This window comes from Clytia hemisphaerica, unplaced genomic scaffold (genome assembly GCF_902728285.1).
Source record: "Clytia hemisphaerica strain Z4C2 unplaced genomic scaffold, Clytia hemisphaerica genome assembly, whole genome shotgun sequence".
Classification (NCBI taxonomy): Eukaryota; Metazoa; Cnidaria; class Hydrozoa; order Leptothecata; family Clytiidae; genus Clytia; species Clytia hemisphaerica.
In genome coordinates this window covers 397,760-413,406 of record NW_027104033.1, presented here as the reverse complement: position 1 = coordinate 413,406, position 15,647 = coordinate 397,760, and the positions used below count along the sequence as shown (strand labels likewise).

The window sequence follows — 15,647 nt, the reverse complement described above, 5'->3', positions numbered from 1 at the left end:
TCTTATTGAAACAAATTTCACGTTTTTTGATCACATCAATATTTTTTTCTTGCTTATTCAGTGAAGACCTTGTGCTTTCAAATCTCTTGCGCAGTCTCGTCATTGCATCCAATATGAATGCATCTGTGAAGATGACAGAAGAACTTTTGATTTATATTGGTGAACTACTGCAAATGTCCAACAACATTGAAAATTGGCCCTCTAGTTATTTTACTGCTACATCGTTGCTTAGAAATCGAGGTATATATCTATATATATCGACCCCATTCATCACAAGGTTTGCTTCAGCTCTGAACATCGTCGTCACTTTTATGTTGTTGGTAATGAAGAAAAATGCCCAGACTGTGACACGATACCGTCTGTGAACAGATATTACCTACCATTAAAAGATAAAATCAATCGTTGGTTATTATCAGAAGATATGGCAAATAAAATGTTGGCACGTTGGAGGGATCGAGATGTATGGTTAAGGAAATCTGGAACTAGCTTTCCATTGAATGAGATCTGGCATGGTTCCAGGTTTAAAGAGCTTCAGTGGTTTTGGGATCCGAACAGCAACTGGGCACTTCCACACCTTTGTTCTAAATGCCAAAATTATGTGAATCTCATGGGTCTTCGAGTTAATAAAGAAGACGAAAACGCAACTATTAATGTTACTTGCTATCATTGTTATAATCAAGACACAATCATTCCTCGATTTGCGACAGGCGACCCCAGAAATATTGCCTTGATTGGTCATTGGGATGGTTGGAGTCCGAACTCTGGAAGAGACTCTTCACATTCAACAGGTAGATTTTTTTTTAAACTTACTCCTTTGCATTACAAAGACTATAATCATTATATTATAAGAGGCTCCTCAGTTGACCCTCGATTCAGTTATTCGCATTCAAATTTTCTCAAATACACGTATTCATGACAGCAAAATTGAATTATATTGATTAAATTGATGAATAAGAAACATCAAATGTAAAAAAAAAGTGGGGACCAGGTGGTCAAGGCCATGCTCACGCTAGCCTGTTGGGTTCCCCTTTTAAAGTACTTTAAAAGATCAAGGATCATCGTGAGTTCTCTCTTAAATTTTATTATTTTTACTTTATTAGCAGTTATTAGTTTCTTAGACTTACATTAACACGCCCTTAAGATTAAGAAAGATTACCAAACATATTTTCTACATAAATACTGAAATTTATGTAAACTTTCTTTTCTTTTTTTGCATTGTTAGTATGAACTCTATGATTAACTGCTTATACAATAAAAACTTTCTAAACATAAGCTTTCTTTTCAGGTCGATATATCTGACTTATTTTAGCTTTAGTAAAAATCATTATCTTTGTCACCCACCATTATTTAGGGCTTCCAGAAAAAAGCATACTTTGTGAAAGAAAGGTTTCATAGATGCAAGGAACTTTATAACTTTCAGGAACTGTCAGTTACATTCTTATTTGTGATGTTTTTTGAGAATGTCCCTTTAGAGTAAGTCCCCTCTTATTTCAAAGTCTTTCTTTCCAATGGGCAACATAACAATTTTTCTTAAATATAATCTTCCCAACTGGTTTGTAGAAGTAAGTTATCACGTTTATGTCTTATATTGTTCACATTCTGCTTTTTGTTTCAAAGGTTCAATTGAGATTTTAATCGTTACCATGGAGAAGCTTCAAAGATCCAAAAATGAACATATATATACCTCAACTTTCGTTCCAGAACACGCCCTCCCTAACAAACAACCCAATGCACTTGACCCTTTTTTGGAACCTATTATCACAGAATTACATGAATTATTCAATGATGGTATTTTTTACTATTGTGACTTTTCTTGAAACTCAGATTTCTCATAAGATTCAATTTTTTTTTTTATTTTGGTTGTGTTTTGTTTAAAGAAGCAAGACAAGAGTTTTTAGTTACTTTTTAGTTCTATATCATTAAATATACAAAACAAAGGAATGTTTAACAATATTTACACTGGCGTTTATCAATTTTTGAAAATGTTTATTTTAGGAATAGAAGTTACATATCCGATAGATGTTGGTAATATCGCAGCAGGAAAATGCACCCTAAGATGTTTGTTGATTTGCTGGACTGGTGACTATCCAGCCCAATGCCAGATTGGTAAATTTTTGTGTAAGGGCACATATGGTTGTCGTCTTGATAAGTGCAAAGGTTTGAATTTATTTGAATTTATTACTTCTGCTCTAGCCTCAGGGTTCTGAATCCTGCCTGCTCATCCTTTTAATTCCAGGGGGACCTGAAAGATTGCTGGTACCAAAGTACTCGGGGCTCATAATGGCAGATCAAGAAAGTAAAATGTTCTTCTTTTAATTTCTCCAAACTCTCATCAAAATTCTATTGATTAATAAAGTGCTATTGGCCTGATTTTGCCAAAAGTCCCTAGAAAATTGAAAGTTTTTGGCAAATTTTGGCACTTCGTAGCACAAATGTCATATTCTGGGGGGGTCATTATAAAGTGATATGGGGGTGATTTTGTTCCAAAAATTAAAAAAAATAACCCCCTACAATTAAGCACAAAAGAGTATGCAACAATTAATCTGAATTCCTGAAAATCCTTAGTAGCTCATCATTAAATTTTTAGGTGAGTCCGTGAATGGAAGCCATACAAAGTATTATGTTAACAATCGATACCATTTTTCACACCCATGGGACGTGAGAAATTTCGATGAAGAGATTGATGATATGGAAGATGTTGAGATGCAACCTTCAACTTCTGCTCGAGAAAGGCGTGCGAGAGAAACAGGATACACAGGGCTGAGCTTGTTGTCCAAATTATACGACCTTTATGGCTTTGATCTTACAAAGGATATGACCCGTGACGTCATGCACCTTGTTGCATTGAACCTTTGTCGTAAGCTGTATTGTCGATACTTTCAAAACAAAGCCTTTCAACCAATCAATTTTTATTTTTATCCCCTTAAAATTGGGACAGGCTTGATACTTAAAAATGAACTGTTTTAGCTAAAATCATACTTGATCTTTCGATAAATCCCTAGGAGTGTTTTTTTTTTCATTCTTTAAAATTTAAATCTTTAGGGGACGAGCAATCTACTTTTAGTGCCAGAATTTAAGTGGAACCTAGTAATAACTACTTACATTGTTTCCCAGAAAAATTGACCACTGACTCAGAGAAAGAAGAAATAATTCTCATTTGTATGAAGTGTCATTTCTGTAAATAATGTTAATGATACCTTAAAGGAAGAAATTTTGGCGGAAAGAAAATTTGGCGGATTTGGCCAGAATCCGCCAAATTAAGTTCCCGGGAAATTTATTTTTTCCTTCATCCGCCAAATTTAGTTAATTTCACACATTCCTCAAATTCGTCCTATTTTAAGCCTTAAAACGTTTTTTTGCTTATTTAATAACGCTTTTGGCCAAAAATATCCTGCAACCGCCAAATTAAATTCCCGTCAAATTTAATTTATCCAGCCATCCGCCAAATTAAATTCCCTCGGAAAAAATTTCTTCGGCCACCCGCCAAATTAGATTCCCGCCAAAATTTCTTCCTTTAAGGTACATGTTTCTTATTTAATATTATCTTTTTATTCTCTTTGTTTATGTCTTTTGTATCACCTCTATCGATACCATGAAAGTCGTCGATATTAGTGATAGTGACAGTATAGTTTAATTGCAATAGTTATCTTTTATAAAAATAAGATTCAACTTCTTCTTCGAATTGAAGCGATCAATTTTTTCGGGGACACGCTTTAGATCCTAGGGGGGGGGTCGTTTTGCAATTTTTGGAAAAAAATCACCCCCATAGCATTTTAAAATGCTCCCTCTATTTTATGAGTTTTCATCTACAGTACCCACTCCCTGATTATTAAAAAACCCTCCAATTTTAAGACTCGGAATGCCTGCCTGTCTCGACCGGTAGAGCAAACATTTAGCAATTTCTATGTTATGATTCTGTTTATTATAAGTAGAAAGGAACGTTAGTCGTACTTAAGCACACAAGAGTAAGGGTATCAATAATAGGGTTCACTTAGTTTTATCGATTCATTGATTTTAAGGATATGGAATTATAATGATTTGATTTTTTCCTTTATTGCAGAAATGTTGGATGGCCATTATCCGAAAAACGTATCCAAATACAAATCTTGGACTGCAGAGGAATGGAAAAGTTTTGCCCTCCCAGTCGCAGAAGTCATCTTTGCAGATAATGATTTTGTTGATAATGGGGAGTATCACTTAATTTGGTTGACAGCAAGAATTGTCGAATTACTATTCCATCATCGTACAGGTTTACTGGAAAGTCAATTAGAGAAGTTGCCAAAGATTTGTTGGAGGAGATTGATACTTTTGGAGGAGAATGTAGGGAAGGAGGAATGTGTCATTACAGCGCACAATTCACTTCATATTGACGCAGACATAAAAAGATTTGGTCACTGTGACAATTGGTGGTGTTTTGGTCCCGAAAGAGTAGTGAAAAGGTGAGAATTCACAGTGTGCACCCCCTAACTTTAGGGGGATTTCTTGATTTCGGTTCCGAATCTTTAGGTGGAACTTTAAATTTTGTGGATCTCAGAGGGGATAATAGGATAAGCTGGAACTAAAATTTGATTGGTGGGACTCGACAACAAATTTTCGTCTGCGGCGCCTTCCTTCTTACATTAACCAAATTGCTATTTAATGCTCTTTTGTTTATAAAATCATAATTTGAAGCACCATTTAATCTTTCAATCTTAGTACAATAACTTTCTTAGTTAAAAAAGTTCCACACAATTGCCTTTGGGAGCAGGGAGAAACTTAGGTTTTAGGTGGAACCAAGGATTCAAGATGGGGATTTTAGATAGTGCTGGGACCTCTTTTTTTTTGGTGTGACCTTCACCCCTCTTATACATTACGGAATTTTAAATGATGAAGATTACTTATTAATTATAATTAGATAATTTCTTCATTTAACGAATTCTTTTTCGAGTGTCTTGATTGTTTATTTTCTACTATCACTTCAGGTACAAAGAAATACCAACAAATAAAAAAAACATTGAAGCAACGTTTGCTAAACAGGAAATCAAACGTGACACGACATAAACAGCCTAGCATCCGCATCCTAAAAACAACGGATAACCGCTAATATACGAAGTTTACATAAGCGTTTTACTGAGTTTCTGCGAACTTCGCTAAAAAGCAGAAAACGTACCCCTAAGTTTTACGACTTCGGAAAAAATTGGTCGAAGTTTTCCGATGTCGTATTACCCAATGCCGTAGAAGTTTTCCTAAGAACCCAGTTTACCTAAGTTATCCGAAATTTGATAAGAGAAGCGGAAAACTGAGGATACCTAGTCACGAATCTTAGGATAACAATCAAATTCCTTCTGAAATGTTCGTTTAACTGATTCTGTTTTCCGTGGTTATACGAAGTTTGGTTATCTCTGGTAAATAACTTCGGTTATTTAGTACAGCACATTCGAGTTTCCGTGGTTTTCAGTAGTCAATACTTCAAGTTAACGAACTATGAAAATCTTACATACTACGAAATTTTTTTCTTGCAAAGGCTTGCCATTTATTTCGGTGGTAAATTCAAATAATGTTCAAATCATTTGGTTATCTTTTTATACTTGTGATAAGGAAAATCAAAAAGAAAATGATGAATAAAAGGAATTACGATTACAAAAGAGCGAGCAATTTCCGTTTTCAAGTTTTTGGGTAAAGGTATATTATTTGTGACAATAAATAGTTAATAAAAATTGTTACATATATACAAATAAGGTTAGCAGCCTATTAAATTAATATTATTTACAAGATGGAAATATTTTTTCATGAAAAAATCTTGTTCAAAATAAGTTAGTTGGTTTTATACACATTTTTTTATAAGTAATTCTATTTTTCGTGTCAGACTGGGGTTGCTTAGTATTCTAGCTCATTTTCTGAAAATTTTGCTTGACTACCCTTAATATTTTACCATATTTACGCTTACTGGGTCAAGGCTATCGTTTGCCATAATTAGATTAAAAATCTGAAAAGCTTTCACTTTACAAAATAGTGAATTCTTTTTAGAAAATTTGAGTCCTCGAACCGTAGCAACCAAGCAACCACAATCAAGCAACCTGGTTGCTTATAATAAAAAAATGTGTATAAATAGATAAATGTACACGCTCTAAATTAATCATAAAAAGAATAAATACATAGTTGAATGAATCACAAATAACCTACTCTACATTTTCTATATTTCTCACAAAAATAGGGTTAGTATTTTCAGATGGCTGACGAGTGGACGGCAAGCCATTAACACGATACATTAAAGTTTTGTTAGTTGTCTTGGAGTTAATTTTTTCCATTAAAAGTTCAAATTTATCACTTCTCCAACTCAATTTTCTCCTCATTATTATTTTGACATTATTCTCATCTTCATCAGATTCTTCAGCTGTCATAACCTCGCCCGTCATTGCCAATACCATCTCCTGCTCTTCTTCATCTAGTGATTCAATGGTTTTGCCTATCTTCTGAAGACGTTTGCTGGTCTGAAATTTCAAAAGGAAATGAAAGTCAATCAAAGTAGGTCTATGAAAAGACAAGTTTATCCAAAAAGCCTGAAAAAATGCCATATTTTTGAGTTCATTCCTTGGTATTTTATGAACATATTGGTTACATTAAGGGAACTTATTTTTGCGGGAACTAAATTTTGCAGATTTAGGCCCAAACCGTAAAATTATTCAAATGTGAAAAACAAAGGTCGAATAATTCACAGCACGGCTCTAATTTTCTCTCAAGTGTGAAATCTGCAAAATTAAGTTCCCACAAATATTAAATATTGAACTGCGAACTGCAAAAATTAGTTCCCACAAATAGTTCTCTTAAGGTATTTAATTTAAACTTTAAGTTGTCAGCTAATAATAACAATTGCCTTACTTTATGGCGTCTAGATGATCTACGGTTTGCAACAGTCTTTGCTTCCAACTCTTCAGGCGTTAATAGGTCCTTTTCTTTCTCAGTCCTCTTGAGGTGGTTAAAGTAACGGTTACAAGCCTCTGAAAAATCAAAATATAGGTCAAATCAAGATTTAGTGTGTGGAAAGTGAAAGACAGGGCATTGTCTATTTATTGAGATCTTTTGAAAAGAATACAAATACATATTGCCGTAAAATCATATTGGACTTGGGGCTTAATAATGATATTTCTCAAGCATTGCATCTCTGTAAGTTTTATTTTGGAACTTAAAGGAGTAATTATTTTTCTGGAAAGTTTCTTACTTTTAACTAGCTTTTCATGAAAGTGAGGTGTGAATGGTGTGATTTCATCAACAAAAAGTTCTGTGATGTGGACATTCTCTTTTGCATCAAACCTGAAAATTTTGGAATAAAAGTAATAATCACTGTACCATACTACCATACTTAATTCTACATTCTAACCCATGTGACTTATAGAATTGAAAAATCAAAAGGAGGTATTTTAAACAGGAAATAGTGTCAGAAATAGCCCAGGACAATAAAAAATATCAATTGTCAATTTACTTGTCTAGATAAACAAACACATGAATTTACTAATAGTTTACCTTAAATTGAAATTCCACACTTCTTTTCCAGTACTGGCTTTACATTTGAATATACTGCGTACCTTATCCTGAAGAGAGTCAATGAATAATAAGAATTGAAAAATCAAGACTTCAAGATGGATTAAAGATACCACTGGTTAAAATCTAGTGCATGTGTTGTAGAAAGTTTTGTACATGAATTAAAATGATAAGTTGATTTTAATAATTGAATAAGTTCACTTATTGTCAGGCTTTACTTTTTTAATCCCTCTTAAAATTGCTCTTTTTCTGTCTGAATAATATAATAATAATGATACTGGCAAAGGCCAATCGTAAATCTCATACTCACAGCAAGTTCTGGTGCAATAGGTTCAACCACAGGTCCACTTGCCCTTGCTTGCATCGTGCCTTCCAATTCTGTAACTCTGTCCTGCAACAATTGTATAGCCTCCTTTTGTTGTTTGATCAAATTATCTTGCTCTTCGAATTTTTCTTTGTAATTATCATGATGATTCTTGATAGTGCTGTAAAAAAAATTAAAGTTGATCAGTATTATGGTACTATGATTAAAAAATTTGAACAGTATTATGATATATTCACAATAAAAACAATACACATAAAACTGAGCCATTGTTAAGGTTGTACAAAGGGATGCTACAGCAAGTAATAAAAGTGATCAAACAGAAGAACAGAAACTTAATTTTTTCAATGTGAATGAACTAAACCATCATATTAATGTAAGATTTTGTACATATTGTGTGATTACAGACCTGTCAACCTCTGAAAGTTAAAAACCTTACGACTTTAAATTTTCCTTCAAAAAACATGGAGATTCAGGTGAAAGTTCTTCGATTCCCGTTATAAAATAATTTCATCTCAGTAATTACAGCATTTCCGCTATTAATGGAAGTTTTCAAATGGTAGATAGGGCAAGTCGTTTGTATTCAAGGAAAAACCGCAAGGCTTTGACTCAATCATTTCATCTTTTGATTTCAAACTACACCATTAAACTAAAATTTCAATTAAAGTTATTATTCTATACCGTCAATTGGGGTTACTTTCAAAATCAAGGGGTAACTTTCATCACTTCCAAACAGCAGACTGCTCTGGTCTGCAATTTGTAAATTTAGCTAAAATGTAACAAGTCATGACTTCTGGATTTTGTAAATTGAGGACCAGAGAAAATGTTGTAGTCTGTTGTAGTCAGGTGATGAATGTTACCCCTCACTTATGAAAGTAATCCCAATTGTTGGCACAAACTTCATAGCAAATAGAGAAAATTGTTAGACAGACGGAAAGACGAATGGTCAAAGCTTGACCAAAGAACTTACCGCAAAACTTCTGCATACTTCTTTGTTTTCTTAACTTTAGGTGTGCTTTTATTTACTCCATTGTTGATGCTGTCAGTTGACATTTGCAAAATTTCTGCGATATCAGGATCTTCCACATTGGAGCTAAAATTAAATTGAGAAGACAGTCAAAATTTTCACAATTTGAGCAGCAACCTATGACCTGCTTTTAATCGATTAAAAAAACTTAATAGGGCAACAATCAATAACATGTTCGGTTTGCGATACCCGACCGACTCATCTTCAAAACATTCCCTAATCGAACGAGTTGGAAAATTTTTTTGATAGCCAAGTACTTCTTTGAATCATCCATTCGCTACGAGTGTTTGTTTACTGAACCTACATTGAGTCCCATTTGAGATTTATTATGTACCCTTATTGAAATTTTCAAGTCGAAATTCAGCAACGCAGTATAGGGCTGATACCTAAAGGTTAACTTTTGCGCGTGCACATTTCACTGGATTTAGTTTGGCAAATCAAAGTTGGCAGCAAAAGAATAGACCTTTTTTCAAAGAGGCCACCCTGTTGAATAATTATGTAGTCCAGCAGAAAAACAATGATAAAACCATGCATAATTATTACAATATGCATGATACAGTAATTATGTATGGCTCTATCATTGTTTTTATGGCTTGACTACTTAATTATTCAACAGGACGTCCTCTTTGAAAAAAGGTCTATTTGTATATTGCTGACTTGATATATCGGGATTTACTAAAACTTAAAAAGCCGAAGAAATATACGGCCAACTGACTGGATTTGGAGATGTTTTGTGATGCGACAGAACATATTTTTGATGATCGCCTTCCTGAAATTTCAGCATCGCAGTAGGACCAATACGCAGAGTACTGAAAATAAGATCCACTTTTTAAGGTTAACACCTGTGTGACCCCTGACCCACTGGATTTAAGGACATTTTTGAGACGCAAACCGAACACATTATTGAAGGTTGCCTAGAAAATTTCTCAAACAAGACGTCGTTGAATATATAATTCTGCATAATCAACGCTTGAATCAACTCCACTCACGCACCTAAACATTAACAAATCAAAACAATTAACGATCAACCAATAATCAGAATTTTGAGCGAGGTTATGGGTTGACTTGTCAGAAATTGGAAGTTTTGAATATAGATATTGGAATATTAAGTCTGGATTAATGGATGGAATGTCTCAAATGCAATAAAAGTTGAGTGAACAGTTTATTACATACATGTGCTGACATATGTACTAAATTCAAACTTACATTTCTTCATTACCATTTGTCAAAGGAACCTCGTCGTTGTCAGAGTTATCGGGGTTATTGTGGACTGGCATGAGAACTTTTGCTCTTTTCTCGGTTGGGGGTGGAGTCGACAGGATCTGGGCAGCAAAAATAGCATCAGGATCTTTCGAGGCAGTTGTTTTCCTCTTAGTAATATTTCTTCTTCTTTTGAGTTGTTGTGATTTTGAAGTATAAAATTGAGTTTTAGAGATGGACGACATTTTCAGATTCTGTGACCGGCTTCGACGGAGTGCAAATTGGAAAGAACATATTATCAACTCACGCGGTCTTCCGATTTGAGAAAATTCCGTGGTTAGCTTGAAAAATAATTTATGGCTGGTTTTCAAATCATTATAACGTAGTACGTTCGTTCGCTATTTTCCCAGCTCTCCCGATTTCCCGAAATTTCCCGATATTTTCTGGTTGACTGATTCTTATCGGTTTTGAACCGCGCTTTTCTTTCTCACAACACAGTCGCCATCAGTCGCCATTGTTGGAATTCTAATCAGAGATCAGCAGCAACGTATTTAGAAGATTTAAAAAGTAAAGATGAAAGACAAAAGGAAATACTGTAATCATTGCAAATTAACTTTTTCAAGGTCTCACTATTATGCACTTGGACATAATAAAGGTTTGTGCTTGCAGAAAATAGCAAAAAAGAAAACACAAACAGTGACAACAGACAAACTGTTTACACAAAGCAAAAGTGATGATGGAATGCAGCAATTTGAAACCACATCGATCATCAATGACACTGTTTCTGTTGCAGATGTTCTGGAAAGTTTCACTGAAGAAACAGGTAATCTTTGTTCTCTAACTTTTTTAGCAGGCCTCTCAATCACATCACAAGAATGATTGAAAGATTGAACTTCTTCACCCGGGCCCAGCGGGCGTTCACACAGGCAAATTAAAGCGTGGTTTATATTATGGTCTTTCTCACGGCGTGATGATGTTCGATGAGTTTGATTGCAATTAAATTACATTGGATCACTCCGGAGCAGTTAAGTATCGTCCGAAAGCGAATAAAATCTAAATCAATTGAACGTAATCTACATTTTTGAATACAATCGAACAATCGAAGGGCAAATCCTGGGTAAAATATTCAATTGTGATTCGATACCGTTCGACAATAGACCTTTTTTCAAAGAGGCCACCCTGTTGAATAATTATGTAGTCCAGCAGAAAAACAATGATAAAACCAGGCGTAGTTAATCGATATAATCGAGTAATCGGCAAATAATCGATGGATTAGATATCAATTAACCGATAGAATCGATAGGTTATCAGACCTTCAAAAAATCTTGAGTATCGATCAGTGATCGATTATTTCCAAGCTATCGATTACTTATCGATCACATATCGACTACATACAACCTATTGATTACTTATCAATCATGTATTGATTGTTAACAATCGACGATTACTCATCGTTCAAGCATTGATTACTTATCAATTATTTACTTATCTTCGCTCACGTATCGTTATCGTTATCGATCAATCGTGACCGACAGCTCTGATCAATAGCCGATCGATTTTTAATCGATACTTAATTTAATCGAAGTATAATCGATCTATAATCGATAAACAATCGATGACAAAATTGATCGATAAATAATCGAGCTTTGAAAAAATCTTTAGTCCGATTACCTAACGATTCTATCGGTTAATTGATATCTAATCCATCGATTACTTATCGATTATTTATCGATTACTCAAGATTATCGATTAACTACGCCTGGATAAAAGCACGCATAATTATTACAATATGCATGATACAGAAATTATGCATGGCTCTATCATTGTTTTTATGGCTGGAGTACATAATTATTCAACAGAACGTCCTCTTTGAAAAAAGGTCTATCCAATTGCAATTATTCGATTGTGTTCAATACACCTTTCCCGTAATTCATAAAACTAATGCGCGCGCATTATTTTGATGCTCTCCACCGTTTGGTCTCTGGAGGTAAACAAACCCTTTTTTGCCTACGTTCCCTTAGGGAAAGTCGGTTTTATTAGCTTTTCTTAAGACAAAAACCCAGGCGCTATTAATGTATAGATTTGGGCTACCCGGATGACTCCCAGATGAAACAACCGTGCGTCCTCAGGGGTCCTTGTACTATCAATTGAACTGTTTTTCTAATCAAACTTTTGATAATAAACTTTTCGATAATGCAAGGGTCATATTGAAAATAGCATAATTAGCCAATCCGAAACGACTTGCCTTTTTCTCAATAGTTGCTATTTTGCCTATATTTCAATATGGCCGCGACATTATCCAAATAGGTCTATGAAATCCAATAGAATGATTAGGTTAGGTAATTGAGCTTCTAAATTTTTCTAAAAATTGAGAGTGTTTGAGGAGTTTGATTAGTTCCATAAACTTGAAAAAGAGAGCCTCATAATGTGTGTTGTTGATTGGTTGGTCGGCACTGAAATTATTGGAAGAAATGTCCAGACATTGTCAATCAACTGTCAAATTAATAGACCTTTACCATAATACCACAGCCATCTTGAATAGTACGCAAAATACATAGAATAGTGGTTGTCACGTAAGACCTTGATTAGGGAGGGCACTTGTTGTAATTTCATGTGAAGAAACAAGTAGAAAATCAAAATAGAAGATTCCAATTAGCAAAACTTAACTTTTACAACTCCACACACTTTTTTTTAAATATTAAGAGAAAATAAAGAAGAAAAAACATCCCATTACCTCCATTCACTAAGACCCCCAAGGACGCCCAGTTTTCACCGGGTGCGTCTGGGTGGAAAGATAGATGAATTTTTAAGAACGCCCAAGGCCTGAGAGCATGGTTTAGCAAATCTTCTTCGAAGGAAAATAAAAAATAATTTTGATAATACATGCGGCAGTTATCACCCTCTCGCAAGAGCTATAATCGCCCATCCTTTACTACCCTCCATTCGGAAGAACAATTGACAGATTGAATTTCTTCACCTGCGGGCGTTTTTGTTCAATTAAAGGGTTGATGAAAAAAATGGTAATTCAAAAAATTAGTAATTCAAAAAAGTGGTAATCCAAAAAAATTTGTATTTTAGAGTATTTTCATATTGATTTTATTTTTTGACAATGCATTTCACTTTCTTACATAGGCATATCAAGTGAACACGAAATGGAAGAGGATTACCCAGCAAGCCCCCATGATACTACTGATGAAAGTGATAGCTCAAGTGAGGTAAAATAATCTTTCAAATGTATGGACTTAGGATGGACAGAAACCGGAATAAATAGGCTTTTTCATATAAGATAAAGCATTATTTAGAAATTGAGAAGTCTTATGAATGAAAACGTTTGTTTTTGGAGAATTTTTTTTGGAAAGAAATACATTCTGGAGATTTAAAGTTCTATACAAGAGAGCACATTCTTTTCTATAAAGTCAAGTCAATTAGATTTGTTGTACAAGCAGGGGTTTGGTGTGATAAAAATAAATTTTTCAAAACTAAGGGTCAACATGGTGACAAAATAATTTCTTGTTTTTTTTTTTTGAATTTTTTCATTTAATGAAACTGAAAATATATTCAAATGTTCTTGGAAGTCATAATTAATACTTATCAAGGCATGCCTAATGAACTCTTGTTGTTTCGCACATCTTTTTCTCTTTCTAAAGCCTATCTTCATGTTTTGTTTTAGGAAGATGAGGAAGTAGAAAGCAACGAACAAACCAGAGAAATGTCACCATTAAAGAAATGTTTATCTGTCGTTCTTCGCATCGTATTCCTTTTTCAAGTCCATACTTTTACATCAAATGCATCGATCATTCTACTGCTTGGTGCCTTCAAAGTTTTGTGGATGCCTTCCCAACAACACTTTATTCAGCCTACAAAATTGCTGGCATATCAATTGATGACTTTGACAAATGGGTTGTGTGCCCAAAGTGCAATACCCTCTATAAATTTGAAGATTGTGTTTTAACAAGGGATAGAATTAAGTTATCCAAAAACTGTTCTTCTTTAATGCCATTCAAAAAGAATCAACTTTGTAACAGCAGACTTTTGAATTCAAAGTATAGTTCAACTGGGAAAAAAATCCTATATCCTAGGAAAGAATACTGTTCCAGAAGAATCAATGTAACCATTGAAAAATTTCTTGAGCGGAAAGGCTTTGAAAATCTATTGATTCAACAAAGAAACACTTCTGACTCTGATGAAGAATTGACGGACATCTATGATGGCAAAATTTGGAAAACGTTCAAGGGAAAGATGGCGAGTATTTTTTCTCTGACCGCAGAAATCTTGGTCTAATGATGAATATTGACTGGTTTCAACCATTCGACAATTCAGAATACAGTCTTGGTATTATTTATATGGTAATCTTGAATCTTCCAAGAGAGGAACGGTTCAAATATGATAATCTTATTGTATGTGGTATTATACCAGGCCCAAAAGAACCATCTCTTAATGTAAATACTTTTTTGGGTCCCATTGTTGATGACTTGCACGCTGGCTGGAATGGTGTTTTGATAAAGGATAGCAGTTTATTTGGGAAAAGCTTATACAAATATGCTTTGATCAGCTTGTCAAGTGATATTCCTGCTACCAGAAAATGTTGTGGTTTCCTTGGATTCTTTGCTAATTTAGGTAAGAACTCTTGTCATAGAGCATATGACACTATCCATAATGAAGCTGTTACAAGAGTTTGATAGGGCCTAGCATAGCAAGATTACGATTTAAGATTAAGATCAAGATTGAACTATGCATTGTACACATTTTTATAACATATCCAGGCTCAATTCTTGAAAAGACTTCAGCCTTGCGACAGTGTCAGCCTCCCTTTTTCATTGAAGGGGCCTATGAGATTTTGAACTGATGTGATCATAAGGCTGCCAAGTTATGTTTTACCCTAAAAAGTGCTAAATTTTCATGATTCAGCAAAATCATGACCAATTGCTTAAATTTCAATGTGTCGGATGGTCCAAAGTACAGGTTCTTACAAATACCCAAAAATAGGGGTCTTAGAGGGTGGTGGACTGGGAAATTACCTTATTCTTATAAAAAACTTGGACGAGAAAGACACTAAAATGCTTTTTATTTTATTATTATTTTCAGGCTGTAGTAAGTGTTTCAAGAGGTTTCCCAGAGGAAGGTTTCCAAACAATAAACCTGACTATCCAGGTTTTCGTTTCAACAAGTGGATTTCACGAAACGGTGCCATCCATAAAGTCTCCGCACAGATCGTTGAACAGGCCAAAAATAAAACCGCAAAATCTAAATTGGAGAAGAAATATAGTGCGAGATATTCAAAATTGTTTGACCTGCCTTACTTTGATCCCATAACAATGCATGTAATCGACCCCATGCACAATATTTTATTGGGTAAGTTGAATGGCGCTTCACCTTTTCCTACATCCTATTATTCATAGTTATTTTTGGAGGTATTGAGGTATACATCTTTTGGCATGTAATGTTTATGAATGACTGAGTTTCATTGTTCATTGTAGATGAATAAATGGGGCGATTTTAACCCTTTTGATTTTAAGTTTTGGTACTATCCAACATTTGTCAAGCTTCAATTTAACCTTTGTCTACTTCTCGACATTCCTT

General features: G+C 34.4%; 2 protein-coding genes across 2 annotated transcripts; one reads left to right on the top strand and one right to left on the bottom strand.

Annotated features, from left to right (window-relative positions):
- Nucleotides 1–7,042: 7,042 nt before the first annotated feature.
- LOC136811708 (uncharacterized) lies at nt 7,043–10,312 on the bottom strand. Its single transcript, XM_067068332.1, has 6 exons — nt 10,074–10,312; nt 8,811–8,933; nt 7,829–8,003; nt 7,501–7,568; nt 7,199–7,290; nt 7,043–7,056 (listed from the first exon to the last, which is right to left on the bottom strand). The coding sequence occupies exons 1-6, from the start codon at nt 10,310–10,312 to the stop codon at nt 7,043–7,045; spliced, it is 711 nt and encodes a 236-aa protein (XP_066924433.1).
- Nucleotides 10,313–10,640: 328 nt separating this feature from the next.
- On the top strand, nt 10,641–14,082 carry LOC136811707 (uncharacterized). The gene is made up of 3 exons (XM_067068331.1): nt 10,641–10,890; nt 13,200–13,282; nt 13,738–14,082. Exons 1-3 carry the CDS (start codon nt 10,641–10,643, stop codon nt 14,017–14,019), a joined length of 615 nt encoding a protein of 204 aa, XP_066924432.1. The 3' UTR covers nt 14,020–14,082.
- The last annotated feature ends 1,565 nt before the right edge of the window (nt 14,083–15,647 follow it).